Source organism: Tursiops truncatus, chromosome 1, assembly GCF_011762595.2.
Source record: "Tursiops truncatus isolate mTurTru1 chromosome 1, mTurTru1.mat.Y, whole genome shotgun sequence".
Taxonomy (NCBI): domain Eukaryota; kingdom Metazoa; phylum Chordata; class Mammalia; order Artiodactyla; family Delphinidae; genus Tursiops; species Tursiops truncatus.
The window spans coordinates 29,066,124-29,089,742 of NC_047034.1; the positions used below are offsets into that span (position 1 = coordinate 29,066,124).

General features: G+C 38.1%; 1 protein-coding gene across 1 annotated transcript in view; it reads left to right on the plus strand.

The window, feature by feature from the left end:
* PLD5 (phospholipase D family member 5) overlaps positions 1-23,619 on the plus strand; it is a 491,541-nt gene that overhangs the window by 455,196 nt on the left and 12,726 nt on the right. Inside the window, exons 6-7 of the mRNA XM_033851914.2 lie at positions 5,454-5,651; positions 12,993-13,129. Coding sequence (XP_033707805.2) covers positions 5,454-5,651; positions 12,993-13,129 — 335 coding nt within the window. The remainder of the gene's footprint in view (positions 1-5,453; positions 5,652-12,992; positions 13,130-23,619) is intronic.

Genomic DNA, 23,619 nt, shown 5'->3' on the forward strand with positions numbered 1-23,619 from the left:
TTGCAGTTACCTTGGGCAAGATTGGTGACCATGGCCTCAGTGCTCTTAACTCTAAAATGGGAATTAGAACATCTACCTGAAAACGTGTACTGTTAACATAACAAACCTTAACATGTAACTTTATGGTTTCTGTCTGTATCCCCTGCTATGGTCCATGCTCTGAGCCCCCAAGGGCAGGAACCGGGTCTGACTTATTCCCTGCTGCAGCCTCAGAACCCGGCATGTGACCATTCCGGCACCAACTCAACCTAGCCACAAACAGTCTCTGAGGAATGAATTTTATGCCCTCACACTTGACTGAGTGTGTGGAATCTGTTGGTAGTTAAAGTAAAATCGTTCACAGATAAAGAATTCTGCCATATCTGTTCCTGATTCAAACAAAGGATGTAGTAGAAGCATCCTCAGCAGGCAGAGAAGAAAGGTGGACCTTGGTATAGCTCAAGCTAACACTGTTTGAGCCAGGCACTGAGCTAAATGTCTTACATACATGTTTTCATCTATTCTTTGTAGCAATTCTATGATAAATACCCATTTACAGATAAAGGAAGCAAACAGATTAAGTACCTTGCCCTTGGCGGAGTTAGTCTGTCTTCAGAGCCTTTTCTGGGAGATGACTTCCTGCGTCTTGTTAGGTCATATGGAGAGGTCTCTCTCTCTCTCCCCTGTTCCTCTGCAGGGGAAAGCTTTCAGAGCTGCTACCCTGGCACCCTTCTAGATTTCAAATTTCACATTAACACTTACCCAGATTATTCACGCCATACCGTATTGCAGAGTGGTTGCTTTCTTACTAGGTATGGGGAGCTTGCACTAGTGTAGTGAGTACTTCACTTAACATTATTCTGTGTATTAGGAAAGAGTCAGTAGAGAATGACAGGGGGCAGTGGCTTTGTTCCCCAATGACAGCAGAGATGATGTAACCCCCGTGTGGAGACTAGGGGACAGCTGTTCCCAAGGAAAGAGGTACACAGGAGAGCACTGTATTCTTGTCCAGCCTTTGAACAGAAGACTCCAAACATACTTGTTTGCCATGTGTTGCAAGTAACCTGAAATCTCTAAAGGTCTGATGTGGAAAAACAAAGGATACCAAAGAGATCCAAACATACTGAAAGCCAGTCATGGCCACCGAGGTCAACTTTTGGTCACAAAAATCAAATGATCCCCTGGATTTGTACTTTCATGGCATTCTGGCTCTACTGGGCTTGGATAGAGCTGTGGATAAGGCAGTTTCCACTCAAAAGACTGTGTCAGGTTCTGTACCCCATTGTTGGTAGGTGCAGGAAACATGGTTAGAGGACAGTTGGCTCATTGACCAATACAAGAACTGTCATTGATGCCATCATTGAGCACCGTGCTTGTGAAAGTATTCCAGGTGGATCTCTGGGGCCAGCACAGCCACAGGTTTTATGTGTCCATGTCCAGGTTTGCTGCTCCAGGACCCTTGGCACCAGAAGAGAGGTTCTTGTTAGATTTGGGTGCTCAGTATCAGAGGCCCTCAGGCTGACCCAGAACCAGGGCTTCTGGGTTGAGAAGGAAGCTTGTTTTCATCTCTGACCACCATAAATTCATCTTGAAGGCCAGGTATTCATTTGTTAAACATTTTCCAAGCAAGCACTATAGCTCAGCACTGGAAATAGAAATATGAACTTGATGCCTTCAGAGACTGTAGAGTCACTTAGGGGAAACAGACACAAAATATTTTTTAAAACGATAATACCGCGTAAAAATGTGCCACATCAGAAATATGTGCCAGTACGGTACTAGACAAAACAGGAAACATGGCCAGAAAAGGCTTCATAGAATTAACAGCAGTAGACCCATGGGTTGCTTACTAGCCATGTGCTAAGGTCAGTATAGCATAAGGGACCAAGCACACAGGCTTTGAAGTTAGACCAAAACTCAAATCTTAGCTGTATCATTTAGCAAACAACCATCCAAACCTCAGTTTCCTTCTATATAAAGTGGAAGGAATAAATACCATTATATCTACTATCAAGGTGAAAGGCACACTGCACCAGTTTCCTAGGGCTTCTAAACCACAAACTTGGTGGCTTAAAAGAGCAGGACCTTTTCTCTCACAGGTCTCTGAAGGTGCTAATGGAGAATGTTTCCTGTCCTCCTAACCTCTGGTAGTGGCCAGCAATCCTTGGCACATTGGCTTGCTGATGCATCATTCCAGTGCCTATGTTCGTATGTTCACCTCCCCTGTGTGTATGTGGCACAGTGTCCAAATTTTCCTTTTCTTATAAGGATGCCAGTCATATTAGATTTAGGGCCTACCATAATTCAGTGTGATTTCATCTTGATTGCATCTGCAGACACCATATTTCCTAATAAAGTCACATTCACAGGTTCTGTGTAGAAATGAATGGGACGAGGGGACACTATTCAACACAGTACCCACAACAAGTGAGCCCTCAGTCAATACTAGCTATTAAAATTAGGATTATTATTAAATTCTAACAGCAAAACTTGTAGATAGATATTATCCTCATCGAACAATAAACTAGAATTTAAGGGTTAAGTAATTTACCCAAGGCTAGTCAACAAGTAAGCTGCAGAACCAAGATGCAAATCTGCCTCATCTGACTTTAAAACCTGGGAGGGTCGCCAGCCACATTCAGGCAGGAGCCAGAAGGAGCTGATCTTGACACACAAACAGAAGTCTCTGGTCAGTATTGAGAGGCAGGTTGGGCAGGGAGAAGGGAATGCATGGTGGGCAGGAAATTGATGTCCCAAAGCCATAGATGGCAAGGCTGGAAGACCCCTGTAGACTTTATAAGCCCAACCCCTTCATTGTTCAGAAAAGGAAAAAAAGGACTCAGAATTGGATGACTTGCCCGAGACCCTATAATCTGGTTGGTGAAAGATCCTAGAGTTCAATCCACATCTTTGGCCTCAGGTCATTGTTGTTTGTCCCTTTTTTCCTGAGGATGGCCCCAGGCCAGGCCAGCCCCCTGGACATGCACTAACCTTGCCTGTGTCTGGCAGGCAAGGAAGCGTGTCTGGGAGGGGCAGCTGCTTACTTATGTGGCAACCTGAGTCTCAGCTCTGCTGCCCCCACTGCCACCACCAGACAAAGAGCCTATTTATAAAGCTAAACTGATACAAAGTTGAAAACCCTGAAATGATCAAGGCTTCCTTGGAGAAGATAATGTGGCAGCATTGACTCAATCTGGGAAAAGGCACAGAAGTGTGAAGGTCAAATGCAGAGCCTACTATTCCTGAGATTCTATCAGCAGAGACTGTGAAAACAGCAAGGTGGGCCCCATCTCAACCTGGAATGGGATTAGCAATTATTAGCAGTTATGCTACACAGTTTTTGAAAATCCCTGAGATTAGAAAACACATAAGTATGTGTAAGTCTCTCCCCTTGCCACTGTTAAGACCTGGGTGTTGAAGACCCTGCCTCCAACTCCCTCATCCTTTCTCCACAGCCAGGCAAAGGGACCTTTCCAGTTCATAGCCTGTCCACATCCCCTCTGCCTCATCACCTCCCTCCCCATGTCCTTTGGCATAAATGCCAAACTGCCCATCCCAGCACAGAGGCCTCTGGGAATCTGACACACCTGTCCCACCAGTTTTACCCCCTGCCATCAAATTATTTACCCACTCACATACACATACACATTCTCCCTTATCTCCCTCAGCTTCAGCTGCACAACTCTGATTCTATCCCACTGACCTCAGTGCCTTTGCACATACCTGATACGCCCTCCCCACTCTAGTTCCTCCCACTTTCTTAACCTTTCTTAATTGTCCTTAATGTTTGTGTCCATTCAATTCTAGAAATCTGTACTAAAGCAATCCTTGTACAGGCGCACAGAGATGTGTGTACAAGGGTGCTCGTTGCTTTATATTTTGTATTAGAGGAAAAATAAGGACAAGTCCATCAGCAGGTTAAATAACTTGTGTCCATCTATTCTGTGGTCGCTGTGGAGCTGCTAAAATGATGCCAGCCAGGTATAGATGAATGTGAAAAGATCTCCATGATGCACTGTATTAGGGAGTCCTAATAGGAAAGGAGAGATGGGCCCCTACACAGCTGGTGACCTCTCCTATAATCCTGAGAAGAGTATTGAGTAGGGGGGTGGAGGAAAGGAATGAAGTTAAACACCTTCCAAGGTGTCCCTGACAAACCCCTCACTGGGTGTTCAGACCATGAGGCATGTGTATTTATGCTGTTAAGACCAAAATTTCACTTTTTCACTTTCATTGACTAAATCAGAAATCATCTATAATTTTTCAAAGTGATAATAGACTTGAAGCCAGTGCTGCTACGTTCCTGGGTGTATTTGATCAAGGGTGAGAAAACCTGCATCAAATTCTGAATCTACTCCTGACTAGATCTCTCACTCGGGGGGATATATTTTTGCTTACCTGTGTAAGATTTACTTTCCTCATCTGTGCATCGAGGGAGGTGGACAAAATAATCTCTATGATATCTTTGTTGCAAGATTCTATTGGTCTCTTACTCTTGAGGCTTGTGCAATGTTAATAAGAATAATAATTGCTAATATATTTTAAATGGTTACGATGTGATAGGCACTATTCTAAGCCCATAAAATATATTAACCGTGTTATGCATCATAGCAATTGTATGAAATAAATACTATTGTCTCCTTTTTATGGAAGAAGAAAATGATGCCCAGAGATTAAGTATCTTAAAAGTCACACAGGGCTTCCCTCTTGGCGCAGTGGTTAAGAATCCGCCTGCCGATGCAGGGGACACGGGTTCAAGCCCTAGTCCGGGAAGATCCCACATGCCGCAGAGCAACTAAGCCCATGCACCACAACTACTGAGCCTGTGCCCTAGAGCCCATGCTTCATAACAAGAGAAGCCACCACAATGAGAAGCCCGCACACCACAACGAAGAGTAGCCCTCGCTTGCCACAACTAGAGAAAGCCTGCACACAGCAACAAAGACCCAGTGCAGCCAAAAATAAATTTATTTTTTAAAAAAAGTCACACAAAGTCACACAGTAGAAATTTGTAGAGTTGGAACCTAATTTCAGGCAATCTGATTCCAGAATCCATGATCTAAAACATTCTGTTATGTTGCAACTAAAAGTCAATCTTTATATTGCTGCACGATCTAAGGATTCATACCAAAAAATTTAATGTTGAAGAAAACAATCTGAAGAGCTGATATAAAAAGTGTAGGTGAATATGGAAAAATTATCCATAAGAGCTCAAATGCAAAACTCCAGCAAAAGTTTTCCTTAAATATTTAAGCATTTTAATGATGCATCATTTCTGTATACCATAATGTGACTGTATCTACATACTTACAGATACAGTGTATATATATAGTTGTTAGAGTATAACAATTGCAAGAAGAAAATATCGCTATTGCTATTATTGCAGTCTTTTCTCTGAGAATACTACATTTTTTTCTCTGAGAGTAACACCATCACATGTACATGGCATTGATGCTTTCGTTTTACTTTCACAGATGAAAGAACTTGGTGTCATCTTCTACAACTGCAGCTGTCTGGTCCTAGATTTACAAAGGATATTCGCTTTATATAGTTCATTAAAATTCAAGAGCAGAGTACCTCAGACCTGGTCCAAGAGGCTCTATGGGATCTATGACAATGAAAAGAAATTGCAGCTTCAGTTGAATGAAACCAAATCTCAAGCATTTGTGTCGGTGAGTTTTGCCCTCTTCTCCTCCTCCCTCCTTCCTCCAAAGGCCCTTTATTATGTTGCAATATTCAAGTGTGATCTTGTGTTGGGCAAAAATGAATTTGACAGATCAGTTCAACACATCCCTTGAAGAGTTAAAATATATCCATTCTTATACTCAATCATATGCTGTCCCTAGTTATAATAACAATACATGTGAATAATCATTCCTAGTTTCAGATACTTTGCATTATCTGATTTGATCCCCCCCAGTCACCCCTTAAGGTAGACCCAGGATTATGACTGTGTTACAAATGAAGATATTGAAGTTTATCTACTAGCACAAAGACTGTCAGATGGCAGGTGCCAAGAGAAACACAAGTGCCCAGGTCTTCTGATACCAGATGCTATTTTTGATGCCTTTCATCAATGATTTTCAGACTTGATCTTAGCAGTAGAACCCTCTGATAAACAAATCTGAGGGAACCCCAGTGTGTAAAACAGACAAAAGCAGAACTATTGTATTTGATTGGGGCTGGAGGGCAAGAGGCCCATCCAAAAGGGCAGGGCACTGTTTCCAGGCCTCTGATTACACTTGAAAACCATCCCCCTCTGCCCACACACCACAGTTATCCCCAGTGTTGCTGAGAGTGGGCAATGTAAATATCTGGACCTACAGTTCTGGTCCTCAAACTTTAAAGTATCTAAGAACCAGAGGGGGAACCTGTTTAAAATGCAAACTTACAGTCCCCCCATCCTCACCAGGATCTGATCCACTGGACCTGGGTGAGACCTTAGAATTTTGATTTGAATCAGGCTTCTGAATGATCCTGATGCTCAGGTAAACTTCTCTAAACCATGCTCCCAATTTAATATAGCTGTTTCTCCACTGTCAAGCTGTGCTTCTATGCCAACAACTTTTATGTCACTGAAGAGCGTTTCATGGAAGAGTGATAGTAGCCTTTTTGCCTATTTAAATGAAAGCACATTTTGAAAATTTAGAAATCTAGCAGTGGAGAGAAAATTGAAGTTGCTTGTCTTAAACAAATTCACATAAGTGTGAATAATATAAAATAGACTATGAAAGATTTTCATCAAGTAGAACTAAAAAAAAAACCCTTTTTTTGGTATGTGTGGAGGTCAATAATACAGTAGCATGTAGCATATCATACAGGGCATTTTACTAATAAAATGCATATATTCAATTTTATTTCCTCTCAAGACAACCCTATAAGACAAGAAAACCAGATATTATTCTCAATTTGTAGATTAGTTGCAATAAGAAATTTGCCAAGGAACCACTAATCCATATGGTAACATCACACCCCAGGAGTCCAGTAGAACAGATTGAAGCAGCAAGAAATAGATGAATTATAAGCAAATTTCAGATAGTTGCTGGATTTTGAATTTACAGTTTGAATCTTAGAGATAAGTGAATGTCATTGTTGCATAAATTTAAATTCTGACCCTTAAAAAAGTGGGGGAGTCCTCCTTTGTTGATCCCAAAGTTAACATCTCTACTTCAGAGAGAGGGCCCAAGCCTTTAATAAAATGTATGAAAATGCAAGGGCTTTGCTGTATTCCAGGGCAAATTTATAAACTGATTTTTATTAAATGGTTTGCCACAAAATAAGTTGAGCTTTTTTAACAGTCCTTCAAGTATAGTCTTTTAAACCATACAGCACCTTTGTTTTCTATTTTTATTTATTTTATTAATTTAAATTATTTTATTTTCCATTTCTTATTAATATCTCAAGCCTACCTTTGAATTTCAGTTCAACAGATATTAATTGAACACCATTTTTACAGAGGTATAAAATCTTACAGGTATAAGATAAATAAAAGTCAATATTCCCAATATTGGAACTGGTATCATTTACTTAGAGCTCCTTGATATCGCTTCTTTTATAGCATTTATCACATTTTTGTAACTATTTATTTATTATCTCTCCCACTATTTTATCAGGCTCTGAAGGTTATATACTGTACTTTCTTCATTATTGTTATTCCCGGTACCTCCCTCAAGCCTCCCTAAAGCAGCAATAAATGTTAGATTGGTTCTACTAGTAGTAATATCAATAAGAAGTTCCAGGATACATATAGTTTTCTGAGTATATGTGCCTAACAAATGCCAAGACAAATTTATTTAAGTTCAAAATATTTGTTGTAAAATATCTTAAAATAGTATATTATATTTTTATAAGCTGACAGTCCCGACTAAATTAACACACAAAATATATATATTTGAAGGCCTTAAGAATTATCATTACCAAAATTAGATTTTAGGTGATAATAACTTAGCATGGTTAAATATAAATTTTAAGTTATGATATAGATATGAATTATTTCTAATTTTCTCATGGAACACAAAGAGACACTTGGTTAGATTTAAGTATGTGATTTCTAATAACTTGGGGCCAGATCATTCTAATTTTCTTACATTCCCCATTGAAATCAGAAGATAGGAACAATAGGCTGAGTTTTTGTCCTATTTGGGGGAGTTCTTTTTAGAGCTCTTGAGATTATGCATTTGATTTCCAAGATAAAGACTAGTTAGTTCAAGGTCTGTTTTTATCAATTTGGGTGCTAGACAGATTTCATTTCTTGTTGTTTATTGTTTGGTTCATTCATCCATCAATCATTAAACTGAGATTTATTTAGTGAGTGAGGGCAGGCATTGAATAGAACTTGGTGCTACTCTGAAAAATATAATTAAATACCCCTTTATAATCTCTGCTATATATTTTAATTACATTTTAATAGATTTATTGATATATAACTTACTACCATAAAATTCATCCTTTTAAAGTATAAAACTCAGTGGGTTTTAGTATAGTCACAGAGTTTTACCTTCTCCACCTTCTAATTTTAGAATATTTTCATCACCACAAAGGAAAAAGCATTAGTAGTCACTCTCCATTTTCCCCTTCTCTCAGCCCTTAGAAACCACTAATCTACTTTCTGTGTCTAAGGATTTGCCTTTTTCTAGACACTTCATATACATGAAGTAATACAATATGCAGTCTTTTGTAACTGACTTCTTTCACTTAGTATAATGTTTTTGAAGTGCAAGACTCAGTACTTTTCCCTTTTTATGGCCAAATAATATTCCACTGTATGGATATATCACATTTTGTTTATCTGTCCATCAGCTGATGGACATTTGAGTGTTTTTACCTTTTGGCTATTGTGAATAGTACTCCTATGAACCTTCATGTACAAATATTTATTTGAATATCCATTTTCAGTTCTTTTGGGTTTATGCTTAGGAGTGAAATTGCTGGGTACTGTGGTAACTCTATGTTAAACATTCTGAGGCATTGACAAACTTTTCCAAATTGGCTGCACCATTTTACTATTCCATCAGCAATAAATGAGGGTTTCAATTTCTCCACATCTTTGCCAACACCTGCTATTTTCTGTTTTATTTTAGCCTTCCTGGCGGGTGTGAAATTTGTCTTATGATTTTGATTTACATATTTTAATGCACTTACTGGCCATTTGTATATCTTAATACACTTACTGTCCATTTGTATATCTTTTTAGAGAACTGTCTGTCAAATCCTCTGCCCATTTTTCAATTAGATTACTTGTTTTTTTGTTATTGAGTTGTAAGAGTTTTTTATACATTCTAGATACAAGAATGTACTTGATTTGCAAATATTTTCTCCCATTCTGTGGGTTGTCTTTTCATGTTTAATTACATTTTAACATATATATTCTGGGAATGGAGTATGAATTATTTTAAAAAACCAGGAAACTGTTATGAAATAAATCAAAACCCTACTAAAGCAAGTATTTAATGAATATGCAAAACAAGGTACATGCAAATATAAGGCATTTATAGATGTAAGAAAGAAACATAGATTACTTATTATCAAGATGCCTCAAGAGCACTTGATTGGTAAAAGATCATCACAGAGCTGAAATAAAGAAAAGGATCTGTATTTTCCTTCTCCTTATATTTTGCTATGGAATAAAGGAGTACACAGTGCAAGGCTCAGAAAATTAATTCAGGAATGATAAAAAGGGAAGTTAACAGCCTTCTCTGTAATTAAACAATCAGAACTAGTTAATTTCCTCTGACAAATCAGAGGACACATTCAAGTACTACCATGACCGCAGGGGCAGAGGTACTCATACAAATAGTCATGCATTTCCTTAATAAACACATGAAGCATCTGCCATGCTCTAGGCATTGGGCTGGCAATGGGAACATAGGAAAGAAAAAGGTATGTACAAATAAAGGTCTATTCACACATGGATGGAAATACCTAGAGTGAAGCAACGCCAGCTAGGAGTAGAGGTTGGGGGTCATACAAGCCTCCAACACTTACTAATTTAAGAAGCACTTTCACATTCATTCCACAAATATTTATTGAGCATATAATATGTGTTAAGTATGGCATGGCACAAGGTGCCAGAGACATGCAACCAAGCAGTTCACAAGCTGGTGGAGAATCACACAGACGAATGCAGTACAATGTAGCATGTGCTGGAATGACGCTGCACAAAGCAGGAATCTTATGTTGATCACTGATGTATGCCAAGTGCCTAGACTAGACCTAGGTGCGTGGCAGGTACTTAGTAATATTTGATGAATGAATGAAAGCAAGTACAGAAGAGGAGCAGACCCAGCCAGGAGTAGGCCATTCTCTTATTTAAGCCACAAGGCAAACCAGTGTGAAAGATTTGTTACTGTTCTTATCTCATTGGAAACAGAGGCTCAGGAAGTGTAAGGGACATGCCTAGCATGCTACAGGTTATAAATGCTGGAACCTGGCACATCACGAGCATATAAATGCTCTATCACCAAAGGCACAGTATCCAAACTTATTAGAAAATAGCAAATGTAAAGAGACCAGCAACTCTGTGTCTAAATTTGTTCCTCCCTGAAACCAAAATCCAGTTTTGGGAACATGCAAGGAAATTCAGGAAATTCCTAACTGAAGCAAAAACATGGGCATTTGGACACATTTCAGAGTTGACCTAGGCTCCTGTCTAGAGCTAAGATCCTTAGATTCTTCATGTTAAACCTAAAGAATGTTTATTTTTTTTATTTTTTATTTTTATTTATTTATTTTTTTAACATCTTTATTGGAGTATAATTGCTTTACAATGGTATGTTAGTTTCAGCTTCACAACAAAATGAATCAGTTATATATATACATATGTTCCCATATCTCTTCCCGCTTGCGTCTCCCTCCCTCCCACCCTCCTTATCCCACCCCTCCAGGCGGTCACAAAGCACCGAGCTGATCTCCCTGTGCTATGCGGCTGCTTCCCACTAGCTATCTACCTTACGTTTAAAGCAGACCCAATAGGCTGAGGAAATTAATGAATTTGAATATTTAATTTATTAATGGAGATAGAAAAATGAGTAAAATGCAATTCCTAAAATCAAGGTATATCAGTCCAAGCAAGGACATGAGACAAGTGTGAGTAATTATAAGTTGGAATACACTAAACAATATAACAAATAAATCATATTATGGGAGGACAGAAAAGGAGAAGTAGCCTCTAGGTGACAATATTAAAAAGTTTCATGAGGAGATAGTATATGAGCTAGAACTTTGAGAATGTACAGGACTCTGATAGGCAGAGACAGGAAAACACATCAGCCGGAGGGGCTGGCAGGAGCAAATACACAGAGGCAGACAAGATGAGAACATAGCCATGGGCTGACGATTGTTTTATTTTGGGGCACAGAAGGCATGGTAGCCAGTAAATGAAGGAGGCAGAGAAATGGGAGGGCCAAAACTCAGAGGATACATGGATCCATCCCTCCCAATGAGATCAGACTGGATTCCAAGAAACCAGGAGTCCTGAGAGTGACACATGTTTGTTTGTTTGTCTTTTAAGCATCGAGGAGACAAGGAAATGAGTTCAGAAGACATATAAAAGCCCCAGCAAACAGCACCAGTGCCTGAATGAGGGAAACAGCAATCTGGAGTAAGAGGCAGGGACAACATGAGAGACACTGCAGAAGCCCAAGCCATCTATCTTGGTGACAGATGGGGTATCTGCATATGTGTGTGCTGGGGAAGAAGTGTAGGATGAGCATTGGCTTTTGTTTGTTTGTTTTTTAATTTATTTTTTATTGTTTTGTTTTGGGCTTTTTTGTTGTGGTTTATTTCTCTCTTTTAGCATTAGGGTTTTTTTTTTTTTTTTAATACTTAAAAGCTCATCCTCATTCCAGAAGGAAAGTAATTTAAATCAAAAACTCATTCTGATACTCACCTGCCAAGACAACATTCTGAGTAGGGACGCCTGGTGGGTTTGGCCCTTAAACAGGCTCCTTTCTCAGTTCCACACTCCTCCCCAGTTGGGCATCCAGTCCAAGAGCTTCATCTTCCCTCTCTCTAAGCTGGGATAGGGATTCCCACCAGCACTGTGTGGGGAGTTGTTCCCAAACATTTGTCAGGGACCCTGACCACCATTACTGGTAGAACATTTGATGAAGGACGCAGTACTGCCATTCCAGGCAGTTCCAGAAACTGTTTATATGGGCTTTGGTACTAAGCACCCATTGATTTTTTTGTGTTCCTTCACTTGGTTTCTTGCTTGTCAGAGTAATGCAGGAACTACAGAAATGCTCCTTTCAGTCTTGTCCAGTGGAAAACCAATGAGAAAACCAAAGTACATCTTTCCCTTTCTATAGCAACTTTATCTAAAAACATCATACTTCTGTAAGATGGAAACCACTTCGAGCAACATGAGAAAAATACCTCAAGTATAATTTGCCTCTTTTTTCATTTTTCTTAAGGCCCTGTCTCTCCTTATGAACTTGGCATCTTAATAAGTCACTTGGTTTTTCCTCTAGAATTACTGATGACCCTTTCTCAACAATCAACACTCCTCTTCCTCACTCGATGAAAGATTTGGGAAAAAAAAAAAACCCACAGATTTTTAGACCATGTATCTTGAACATCTTTATGGCCACATTACCTTTCAAGTGAAATAACTTCTAGCATAAATGGCTTGCTGTATGCATATATACACTATATATGGTAATGTCTGAGAAAATTAACTATGTATGACAGGGATGTATACCAGAGTCACGTTAAGTTTAGAGTTAGAGCACTCATAAAAATAAGAGGTGTGTGTATTGAAAACAAGAATTCCCTCCCAAAACTGACTTAAAGGACAGATTTGAGACCCATACACCTTGTTTTCTACTTGCCTCAACTTTGATAGAACTGAAAATGTATTTGTCTTAATCTCATAAAGAACTGGAAAGTAGGTTTGCAAAAATTGGTTAAAAGCCAAGATTCATTTTTTAAAAATTTTAAATAACAACAAAAAAGAGAAATTCCCAGATTGCAAAAATTAATACTCTAAAAGTTTGGTTTTTGTGTCTTCACAGAATTCTCCCAAACTGTTTTGCCCTAAAAACAGAAGCTTTGACATAGACGCCATCTACAGTGTAATAGATGATGCCAAGCAATACGTGTACATCGCAGTCATGGACTACCTGCCTATCTCCAGCACAAGCACCAAAAGGTCAGTGAGTGTGCAATCTCAGCTTAAATCCTGGGCTCCAGGGCCAGACACTAAACTGGAGACCACAGGAGAAAACACCGTGGACACTGAGATGCTATCAGGTCACATTAGGTTGCACACCATTCACATCTCAGTGTACATTTGCAGCTCACCCATGGTGCATCTCCTCTCTCAGTCCACTGTAAGGACTCAGGGTCTCATCCCACAGAACCACCTCAGTAGTTTACATTATAAGCATGAGAGGAACTTTAGAATAAAGATTGGGTTGTTTTCAACTTGAAAATTATTTGGAAAAATAAATAAATAAATTTAAGTTATTTGAAAAAAAATTTTTTGAAAATTATCAGTTGAGAGGTACCTGAAGGACGTACTGAAACTGAGTAGGTCTGGCAAGATTTTCCTTAAAGGAGGTATCACTTTGTTGTATTCATGTAGGTCTTATTAAATGCTAAATTTTCATACTATCTTTTCCACTTAAGGAGAAAGGAACTTAAAATATGTATGTTCTCAGTCAATCCATCCATCTGTAAGAGGAAGAGAGTATCTTAAAATGGAGATTTATTTTTTAATATTCATCACTGTTTAAGTATGGAAATACTTAGAATCAACTTAGGAGCAGAATTTATGTCTCTAAGTCATGAATGCATGGCTAGGCCCCAAGTATTTCCCACTTTTGCTTTCTTGCAGGGAATGCAGAGATTTGGGTGCTTGTAAATGTTTTGAATAATCTATTTAATCCAGGAAAAGTTTCCAAAGTGCAAATTTCTAGGGGTACAACCTGAAACCTTTTTAATTTGGAAAATTACAGTTTCAGAATAACCATTTACTGAGGTTAAATAATGTGATGTGCCCTATACTGCTTGAATATTTTTCATATTGCCAACCTCACATATGCATAATATACAACTTCTCTATGCAAATGACTTTAAGATTGCAAAAGATGTGTTTCTCCCAGAAAGTGATGACTCCTAATGATTGTCAAAAACAATTTTAGGCTGCAAGATGCACATTATTAGGACACCTTTACTTTAAAATATTGTGCACCCTTTGAACATTCATGGATTTTTTCCACATGCTTTCATTTTTACAATCCCTCTTTTTTATGTTTTTTCCATTTATTGTTTATTTGATTTTAGATTTTGTCTTAGACTTCAGCTTCACTTTGGGAAGAGTTTGAAACATGATAGGTTTTACCTGATTTTCCTGTTATTTGGGAGAATAAGTTCAAGTTTATGGACTTATTAGGATGGGATGATAATTTCAGAGGATTGGAAAAACCTTCATTCCATGAAGTCCCTTCAAACAAATAAAATTAGAATCCTTCATAGACAAGGGGGAAGGAGTTCGTATGGATAATCTAAAATATCTTGGAAATACAAAAATTAGAGAAAACTAAAAGAACTAGAAACTGACCTGAAGTCTTGCATTTTGATTATTAAAATACCATTATTGTTATTATTCAAAGAGCAGTTCTTTTATTATACTGATGGTATTTCAAACCTGTTAATATCTCTAGCATTTTAAATGAAAAGCCATCAGAGACATAAGAAGTAGTTCACAGATCAAGGTTAAAATTAAATTCTTCTCAATCATATGAATGAAAAAAGATTTTAAAGAGTGTGTTAAATTATCAGTGTGTTAATAACCTACAAACTTAAATTTTAGTCTGCACAGTAAACATAAAATGAAAGAGAAAAATTCTACATGCTTCCAAATTAGAAATGGTTGATATTGGTAGACAGACATATTGAATATATTCTCCAAACTGGGAAGGAACTTTGACACCAAAAGACAAGCAATTATGAAGTTTATTGTGGGTAAATTACATATAGGCAGCATTGGGCAGATGGAGATCTAGAGGCATTCTCAGCTGCACTCCATACTGCCAAAAGGGGCACAGGGGGACTTAAAGGGGCCAAAGGTAAAAATAGGACTGACTACTAAGGGAGAAGCATGTCTGCACTGACAGGCACCAGAGATTATTCCTCCCCTGAGGGGGTCTCATGATCATTAAACATCTGAATCAGCAAAAATCATTCAGTTCATATCAGATGAAGGCAAAGATAAAAGACGAACATGTTCCAAATTAAGGAACAAGATTAAAAACCAGAAGAACTAAGTGAAGTGGAGATAGGCAGTCTTATCTGAGAAAGAGTTCAAGGTAATGATCATAAAGATGATCAAAGAACTCAGGAGAAAAATGGATGAAAACAGTGAGAATTTAGAAGTTTTTAACAAAGAGAAAAGATAAAGAACAACCAAGCAGAGATGAAGACTACAATAACCAAAATGAAAAATACACTAGAAGGAATCAACGGTAGACTAAATGATACAGAGGAAAATGGATCAGCAAGCTGGAAGACAGAGTAGTAGAAATCACTGACATTGAACAGAAAAAAGAAAAAAAATAAATGAGGACAGTTTAAGAGACCTCTGGGACAACATCAAGAATACTAACATTTTCATTATAGGGGTCCCAGAATGAGAAGGGAGAGAAAGGGACAGAGAACATATTTGAAGACATCATAGCTGAAAACTTCCCTAACCTGGGAAAGGAAACAGACATAGAAGTCCAGGAATCACAGAGAGTCCCAAACAGGATCAACTCAAAGAGGAACACAACAAGACACATTGTTATTAAAATGGCAAAAATTAAAGATAAGAGAGAATATTAAAAGGAGCAAGGGAAAAGCAGCACATTACATACAAGGGAACTTCCATAAGGCTAACAGCTGACTTCTCAGCAAAAACTCTGCAGGTCAGAACGGAATGATATGATATAAAATGATGAAAGGGGAAAACCTACAACCAAGAATACTCTACCTGGCAAGGCTCTCATTCAGATTTGATGGAGAAATCAAAAGTTTTACAGACAAGCAAAAGCTAAAAGAGCAGCAGTTTTTTTTTTTCCTTTTTTTTTTTTTTTTTTTTAAGAGCAGCAGTTTTAAAAGTAATGTTAAAGGGACTTCTCTAAGAGGAAAAAGAAGCCCACAACTAGAAACATGAAAATTATTATATTGCAAATGATATGGCCAATAAGGGGTTAATATCCAAAATATATAAACAGTTCACACAACTCAACATCAAAAACACCCTAAACATCCTGATTTAAAAATGGACAGAAGACCTGAATAGATGTTTTTCCAAAGAAGCCATACAGATGGCCAACAGGCCAGGAAAAGATGCTCAACATCGCAAATTATCAGAGAAATGCAAATCAAAACCATAATGAGATATCACCTCACACCTGTCAGAATGGCTGTCATCAAAAAGGCCACAAATAACAAATGTTGGTGAGGATGTGGAAAAAAATGGAACCCTTGTACACTGTCAGTTGGGATGTAAATCGGTGCAGCCACTGTGGAAAACAGTCTGGAGTTTCCTCAAAAAACTAGAAATAGAACTACCGTATGATCCAGCAATTCTACTACTAGGTATATATCTGAAGAAAATGAAAACACTAATTCAAAAAGATGCATGCACCTCAACATTCATAACAGCACTATTTACAATAGCCAAGATGTGGAAGCAGCCTAAGTGTCCATCAACAGATGAATGGATAAAGAAGATGTGGTATATATATGTAATGGAATACTACTCAGTCATAAAAGTGAATGAAATTTTGCTATCTGCAACAACATGGATGGACCTGAAGGGTATTATGCTTAGTGAAATAAGTCAGACAAAGAAAGACAGATACTGTATGATATCACTTAATAGGTGGATATAACAAAAGAGAAACAGACTCACAGATATAGAGAACGAACTAGTGGTTACCAGTGGGGAGTGGAAAATGGAGGAGGGACAAGATAGGGAGAGGGAATTAAGAGGTGCAAACTGCTCTGTATAAAATAAGCTATAAGGATATATTGTACACCACATGAAATATTTTACAATAACTATAAATGTAGTATAATCTATAAAAATATTGAATCACTGAAACTTCAATAATATTATAAATCAACTATACCTCAATTAAAAAAAGGAAAGACAAGACAACATATCAAATACTGTGGGATACAACTAAAGCAGTTCTGAGAGGAACATACATGCTTAATATAACATATATATTACAAAATTAGAAGGATCTCAAATAATAAGCTAACTTTACACCTCAAGGAACTAGAAAAATAAGAACAAATTAAGCCTCAGGTTATCAGAAGGAAGGAAATGATAAAGATCAGAACAGAAATAAATGAAATAGAGACTAGAAAAATAATAAAAGGGATCAATGTAACTTAGATCTGGTTATTCAAAAAGATTAAAAAAACTGACCAACCTTTAGCTAGACTAAGAAAAAAAGAGAGAAGACTCAAATAAGTAAAATTTGAAATGAAAGATAAGATGTTACAACTGAAATTACAGAAATACATAGAATCTATGAGGCTACTATGAACAATTATATGCCAACAAACTACATAACCTAGAAGAAATGGATACATTTCTAGAAACACATAACCTATCAACTCTGAATCAGGAAGAAATAGAAAATCTGAACAGACCAATATTGAGTATAGAGATTGAATCAGTAATCAAAAACTCCAGAGCCAGACATCTCACTGGAGAATTCTTCCAAATGTTCAGAAAACAACACCAATTCTCCTCAAACTCTTCCAAAATATCCAAGAGGAGAGAACAGTTCCAAACTCATTCTACAAGCCCATCATTACTTTGAATCCAAAGCCAGATAAGGATGGCACAAAAAAAGAAAACTATACATTAATATCCCTGATGATTATAGATGCAAAAATTTTCAACAAAAGATTAGCAAATGAAATTCAAGAACACATTAAAAAGATAATACACCATTACCAAGTGGGATTTATTTCTGGGATGCAAGGATAGTTCAAAATACACAAACCAATAAATGTTATTACACACATCATATCAATAAAATAAAAGATAAAAATCACATGATCATCTCAATAAATGCAGAAAAAGCATTTGACAAAATACAACATCCTTTCATGATAAAAACTCTTAACAGACTGGATGTGGAAGGAACATACCTCAACAAAATAAAGGTCATATATGGTAGACCCACAGCTAACATTATATTTAATGGAGAGAAATTGAAAATGTAAGATCTGGAACAAAGAATGATGCCTACTCTTACCATTCCTATCCAATATAGTAATGGAAGTCCTAGCTAGAGCAAATTAGGCAAGACAAAGAAATGAAAGACATTCAGATCAGAAAGGAAGATTTAAAGTTTCCATTATTTGTTGATAATATGTTCTTAAATAGAGAAAATCCCAAAGAATCAGTCAAAAAATATTTGAATTCATAATTTCAGTAAAGTGGCAGGATACAAAATTATCATACAGAAATCAATTGCATTTCTTTACACTAATGATGAAGTATCTTAGAAAGAAATAAAGAAACTCATCCCATTCACAATACCATAAAAAAAAACCCACAAACTATTTAGGAATAAATTTAACCAAGTAGGTGAAAGATATGTACAATGAAAACTACAAAACTTTGCTGAAAGATATCAAAGAAGACACAAACAAATGAAAAGACATCCACATTCATAGATTGGAAGAATTAATATTGTTAAAATGGCCATACTATCCAAAGCAATATACAGATTCAGTGCAATCCCCATCAAAATAACAAATGCATTCTTCACTGAAATAGAAGAAACTATCTGAAAATTTGTGTAGAACCAAGAAAGACCCTGAATAGTCAAACAAATCCTGAGAAAAAAAGAACAAAGCTGGAAATATCACACTTCCAGATTTCAAACTATACCACAAAGCTGTAGTAATAAAACCAGTATGGTACTGGCACAAAAATGGACATGTCAACAAATGGAACAGAATAGAGAGCCAGAATTAAACCCCAGCATATACAGTCAACTAATATTCAACAAGGGAGCCAAGAATACCCAACAGGGAAAGGATAGTTTCTTCAACAAATAGTGCTGGGAAAACTGGAGAAACACATGCCAAAAGATGATATTGGGCCCTGTCTCACACCATCCACGAAAATTAACTTGAAGTGGATCAAAGACTTAAACATAAGACGTGATATTATAAAACTCCTAGAAGAAAACATAGGGAGGAAGCTCATTGATATTGGTCCCGGCAATAATTTTTCAGCATAATGCCAAAAGTACAAACAGTAAAAAAAAGAAATCAACAAAAAGGACTACATCAAACTCAAAAGCTTTTTCCCAGCAAAAGAAACAATTAACAAAATGAAAAGACAACCCACAGAATGGGAGAAAAGTTTTTAAACCTCATATCAGATAAGGGGTTAATATCCAAAGTATATAAAGAACTCAGTCAACTCAATAACAACAATAACAAAAAAAATTGATTTTTAAAAATGGGCAAAAGAACTAAATAGACATTTCTCCAAAGAGTATATCAAAATGGCCAACAGATACATGAAAAAATGCTCATCATCACTAATTATCAGGGAAATGCAAATCAAAACCACAATGAGATATCACCTCCCACTGTTATAATGACTCTTCTTGACGAAGACAAGAGATAACAGTTGCTAGGAAGGATGTGGTGAAAAGGGAACCTTTATACACTATTGGTGGGAATGTAAATTGGACACAGAATAGATTTTCATAGCATAGTGGGGTGGATAGAACAATAGATATGTGTACAGAATATTATAGATACTTGGTGAAAAGGCTTCTATGGCAGTTTCAGGGTTTGAAGAAGCTTATTAGAGGAAATGCTACCCAAATTACTTTAAACATATGCATGAGTTAGAAAAAAGTGTGAGAAAGGGAGTTATCCAGGTAGAAAGGAGAGCTTGAGCAAAGTTTCAAATGGAAAAAAATAGCCTGGTCCATGCCAGGATCTATAACAAGTTCAGTGCAGGAACATAGAGCCCAAGATAAGGTGGTGAGAGACCAAATTGGAGACAGGGCAAGGACGAGGAGTAAGAGGGCCTGACTACTGGGGAGTCTTGTGACCTTGAAGAGCCTCCACTGTGTTTTAATCAAAGGACTATTTGCTACAGTCCAAGAGATAAGGGACAGACCAGCAAGCCATAGAGTCATAGAAGCCAATGGAATCTAGAGGAAAACATAGGAAGAACACTCATTGACATAAATCACAGCAAGATCTTTTTTGACCCACCTCCCAGAGTAGTGGAAAGAAAAACAAAAATAAACAAATGGGACCTAATGAAACTTAAATGCTTTTGCACAGCAAAGGAAACTGTAGACAAGATGAAAAGACAACGCTCAAAATGGGAGAAAATATTTGCAAACAGGTCAACAGACAAAGGATTAATCTCCAAAATATACAAACAGCTCAGGCAGCTCAATATTAAAAAAACAAACAACCCAATCCAAAAATGGGCAGAAGACCTAAATAGACATTTCTCCAAAGAAGACACACAGATGGCCAAGAAGCACATGAAAAGCTGCTCAATATCACTAATTATTAGAGAAAGGCAAATCAAAACTACAATGAGGTATCACCTCACACCAGTTAGAATGGGCATCATCAGAAAATCTACAAACAACAAATGCTGGCGAGGGTGTGGAGAAAAGGGAACCCTCTTGCACTGTTGGTGGGAATGTAAATTGATACAGCCACTATGGAGAACAGTATGGAGGTTCCTTAAAAAACTAAAAATAGAATTACCATATGATCCAGCAATCCCACTACTGGGCATGTACCCACAGGAAACCATAATTCAAAAAGACACATGAGGGCTTCCCTGGTGGCGCAGTGGTTGAGAGTCCACCTGCCGATGCAGGGGACACGGGTTCGTGCCCCGGTCTGGGAAGATCCCACATGCCGCAGAGTGGCTAGGCCTGTGAGCCATGGCCACTGAGCCTGCGCGTCCCGAGCCTGTGCTCCGAAACGGGAGAGGCCACAACAGTGAGAGGCCCGCATACCGCAAAAAAAAAAAAAAAAAAAAAGACACATGCACCCAATGTTCATTGCAGCACTATTTACAATAGCCAGGTCATGGAAGCAACCTAAATGCCCATTGACAAACGAATGGATAAAGAAGATGTGATACATATATACAATAGATTATTACTCAGCCATAAAAAGGAACAAAATTAGGTCATTTGTAGAGACACGGATGGATCTAGAGACTGTCATACAGAGTGAAGTCAGTCAGAAAGAGAAAAACAAATATCGTATATTAATGCATATATGTGGAACCTAGAAAAATGGTACAGATAAACCGGTTTGCAGGGCAGAAATAGAGACATAGATGTAGAGAACAAACATATGGACACCAAGGGGGGAAAACCGCGGTGGGTGGGGATGGTAGTGTGCTGAATTGGGCGATTGGGTTTGACATGTATACACTAATAGGTATAAAATAGATAACTAATAAGAACCTGCTGTATAAAAAAAATAAAATTCAAAAAAATAAAGATGATTTCTAGCAAAAGAAAAAGAAGCCAATGGAATCAATTTTAAAAAGAAAGTGTAAGAAATTAATAAACAGAAACCTCAATTAAACAGAGTTGAGAGACCAGAAGGAGAAGTTCTCACACCTTGCTAGGATAGCAGAGCCTAACAGGAAAAAGACAGATTCCTCTTCTTTCCTGGCAAGGACTCAGCCAATGAAAGGCCATGACACTTTGTTTACCATAGCCCTCCCAACTTCCTTTTCCCCTCTGTAAAAGTGTTCTCCCTCCCTTGTCATGCATGTGTCTTGCCCATAATTGCAGATCCAGAATTGCAATTCTATGCTGATTCCAAATAAACCCATCTTTGCTGGAAAAGTACCTGGCAGTCTGTTTGTTTCAGGTCAACAAAAGGAAACATCAACATAGCCACATGTAGCCTGGTTTAACAGTAAAGTAAGAATTGAATGATGTCCATTAGATTTGGCAGTTAAGATAATCACTGCTGACTTTGAGAAAATTTGCAAAAGATTCATGGGCTGGAGGCTGGGATCAGTAGGCTGATAAGTGAATGGGGGGTGATGAAGTAGAGTCAGAGGTTCAAGATTCTACTATCAAGAAGTTTTGTTCAAAGAGGAAAGAGATTGTACACCAGCCACAGAGCAATGCAGAGTCAAAGGAGAGGTCTCTGAATGGGAGAGATTTATGTTTTTTTCTCAAATGAAGAAGCCAGAGAGGGAGAAGTTGAAGATATTTTCGGGAAGGAATGACTAATCAAATGCAGTTGCAGGGGGCTAAGGGAACAGCTTGGGGAGAAGGGGGGGATGGCTTATCCTCTGAATTAGAGGGAAGGGGATAAGGATGTGTGTGGCTATCAGGGTAGAACATTGAGGAGGACCATGACCAAGACCCCCAATTTTGTGAATGAAGGAAAAAGTAAATTTCTCTAGAGTGGGGCAACATTTAGAATAATTACAAAAGGTACAAGAGGTAGAACTGACCCAACACAAGGATAGGGATTGGCAGATGGTATTGAGAGCCCTGAATGCATTTGTGTTTTCTCCAGTCTGCACAAGCTTGAGATGCCTTTTTCCAGTTGTCCTCTGCTTTATAGCTATAGAAATACACCAAAGGTATTACAGCACTGACCTAGGATTCAGATTTTGCCAAGAGCTAAAGGAAGGGAGAGGGGCAACTGTCCTTCATGTGATCAGAACTGATATTAGGCTTGTCAGGGAAAGGAGATCAGGAGGAGCTGATGGACCAGGAAAAAGTAGAGGGACCTTGGATCTGGGGCCCGCACAGGTGAAAGAGCAGGTACAAATAAGAGAGTAGAGGAACGTGAAGGACAGGAAGCTGGGGTCAGATATAAAGAGGAGACCTTTGGAGGTGCAATTATTATGAAACTTATATATTTTGAATAATATATCATTAGTCCAAATAATGAATTGGTCCAGAATTAGGGGAAGATTTGTATGAATAAAAAAAAGGTCTACAAATTACAGGGCTACAGAGAGATACAGCAATTTGAGACTTGTCTTTAACGTGGGAAATTTTATTGTTTTTTTTTTAACATGAGAACTAAGTTACAGTTCTGAAAGAAACATTGTGTTTTAGGGGGTGGGGGGCAGTGGCTGGCCCCCCATCCTATATCAAGTGGACAGCACAATCTGGTGGAAAATACACAGCAGGACTTTAAGAGAAGCTATGGCCTTAGGGAAGAGTTCAGATTTAGTCAAAGTAAAAGGTTAAGAATTCAGGGAAAAGGCTAAGCCTATAGGGGAAACAGCCTGATGGAGGATTCTAGGGCCCCAGAGTAGTGGGGGTCTTGGTAAGGAGAGATGAAGACAGTTTGGAAATAAGAGTGTGGGAAAGCTAGGATAACTAGAGCAAAATCTCATTGGGGGTGACACTTACGAAAGAAGAGAGGTTTGAGAAGCATTTGGGGACAAAGGGGTGCTCAAGGATCCTAACTGGAATTCTGTTGGAAAGTTGATTCTCCTTGCACATATGAACTGAGACCCAGGTAGAGTTGGAGGTGTAGTGAGGGTGACATGTGGTGGTGGTCGGTCTGTCTGTGCCCTCTGCTCACACAACCTGAGGCCCTGGTGGTAGGAGACCTCATTTTAGGCTGGACAGG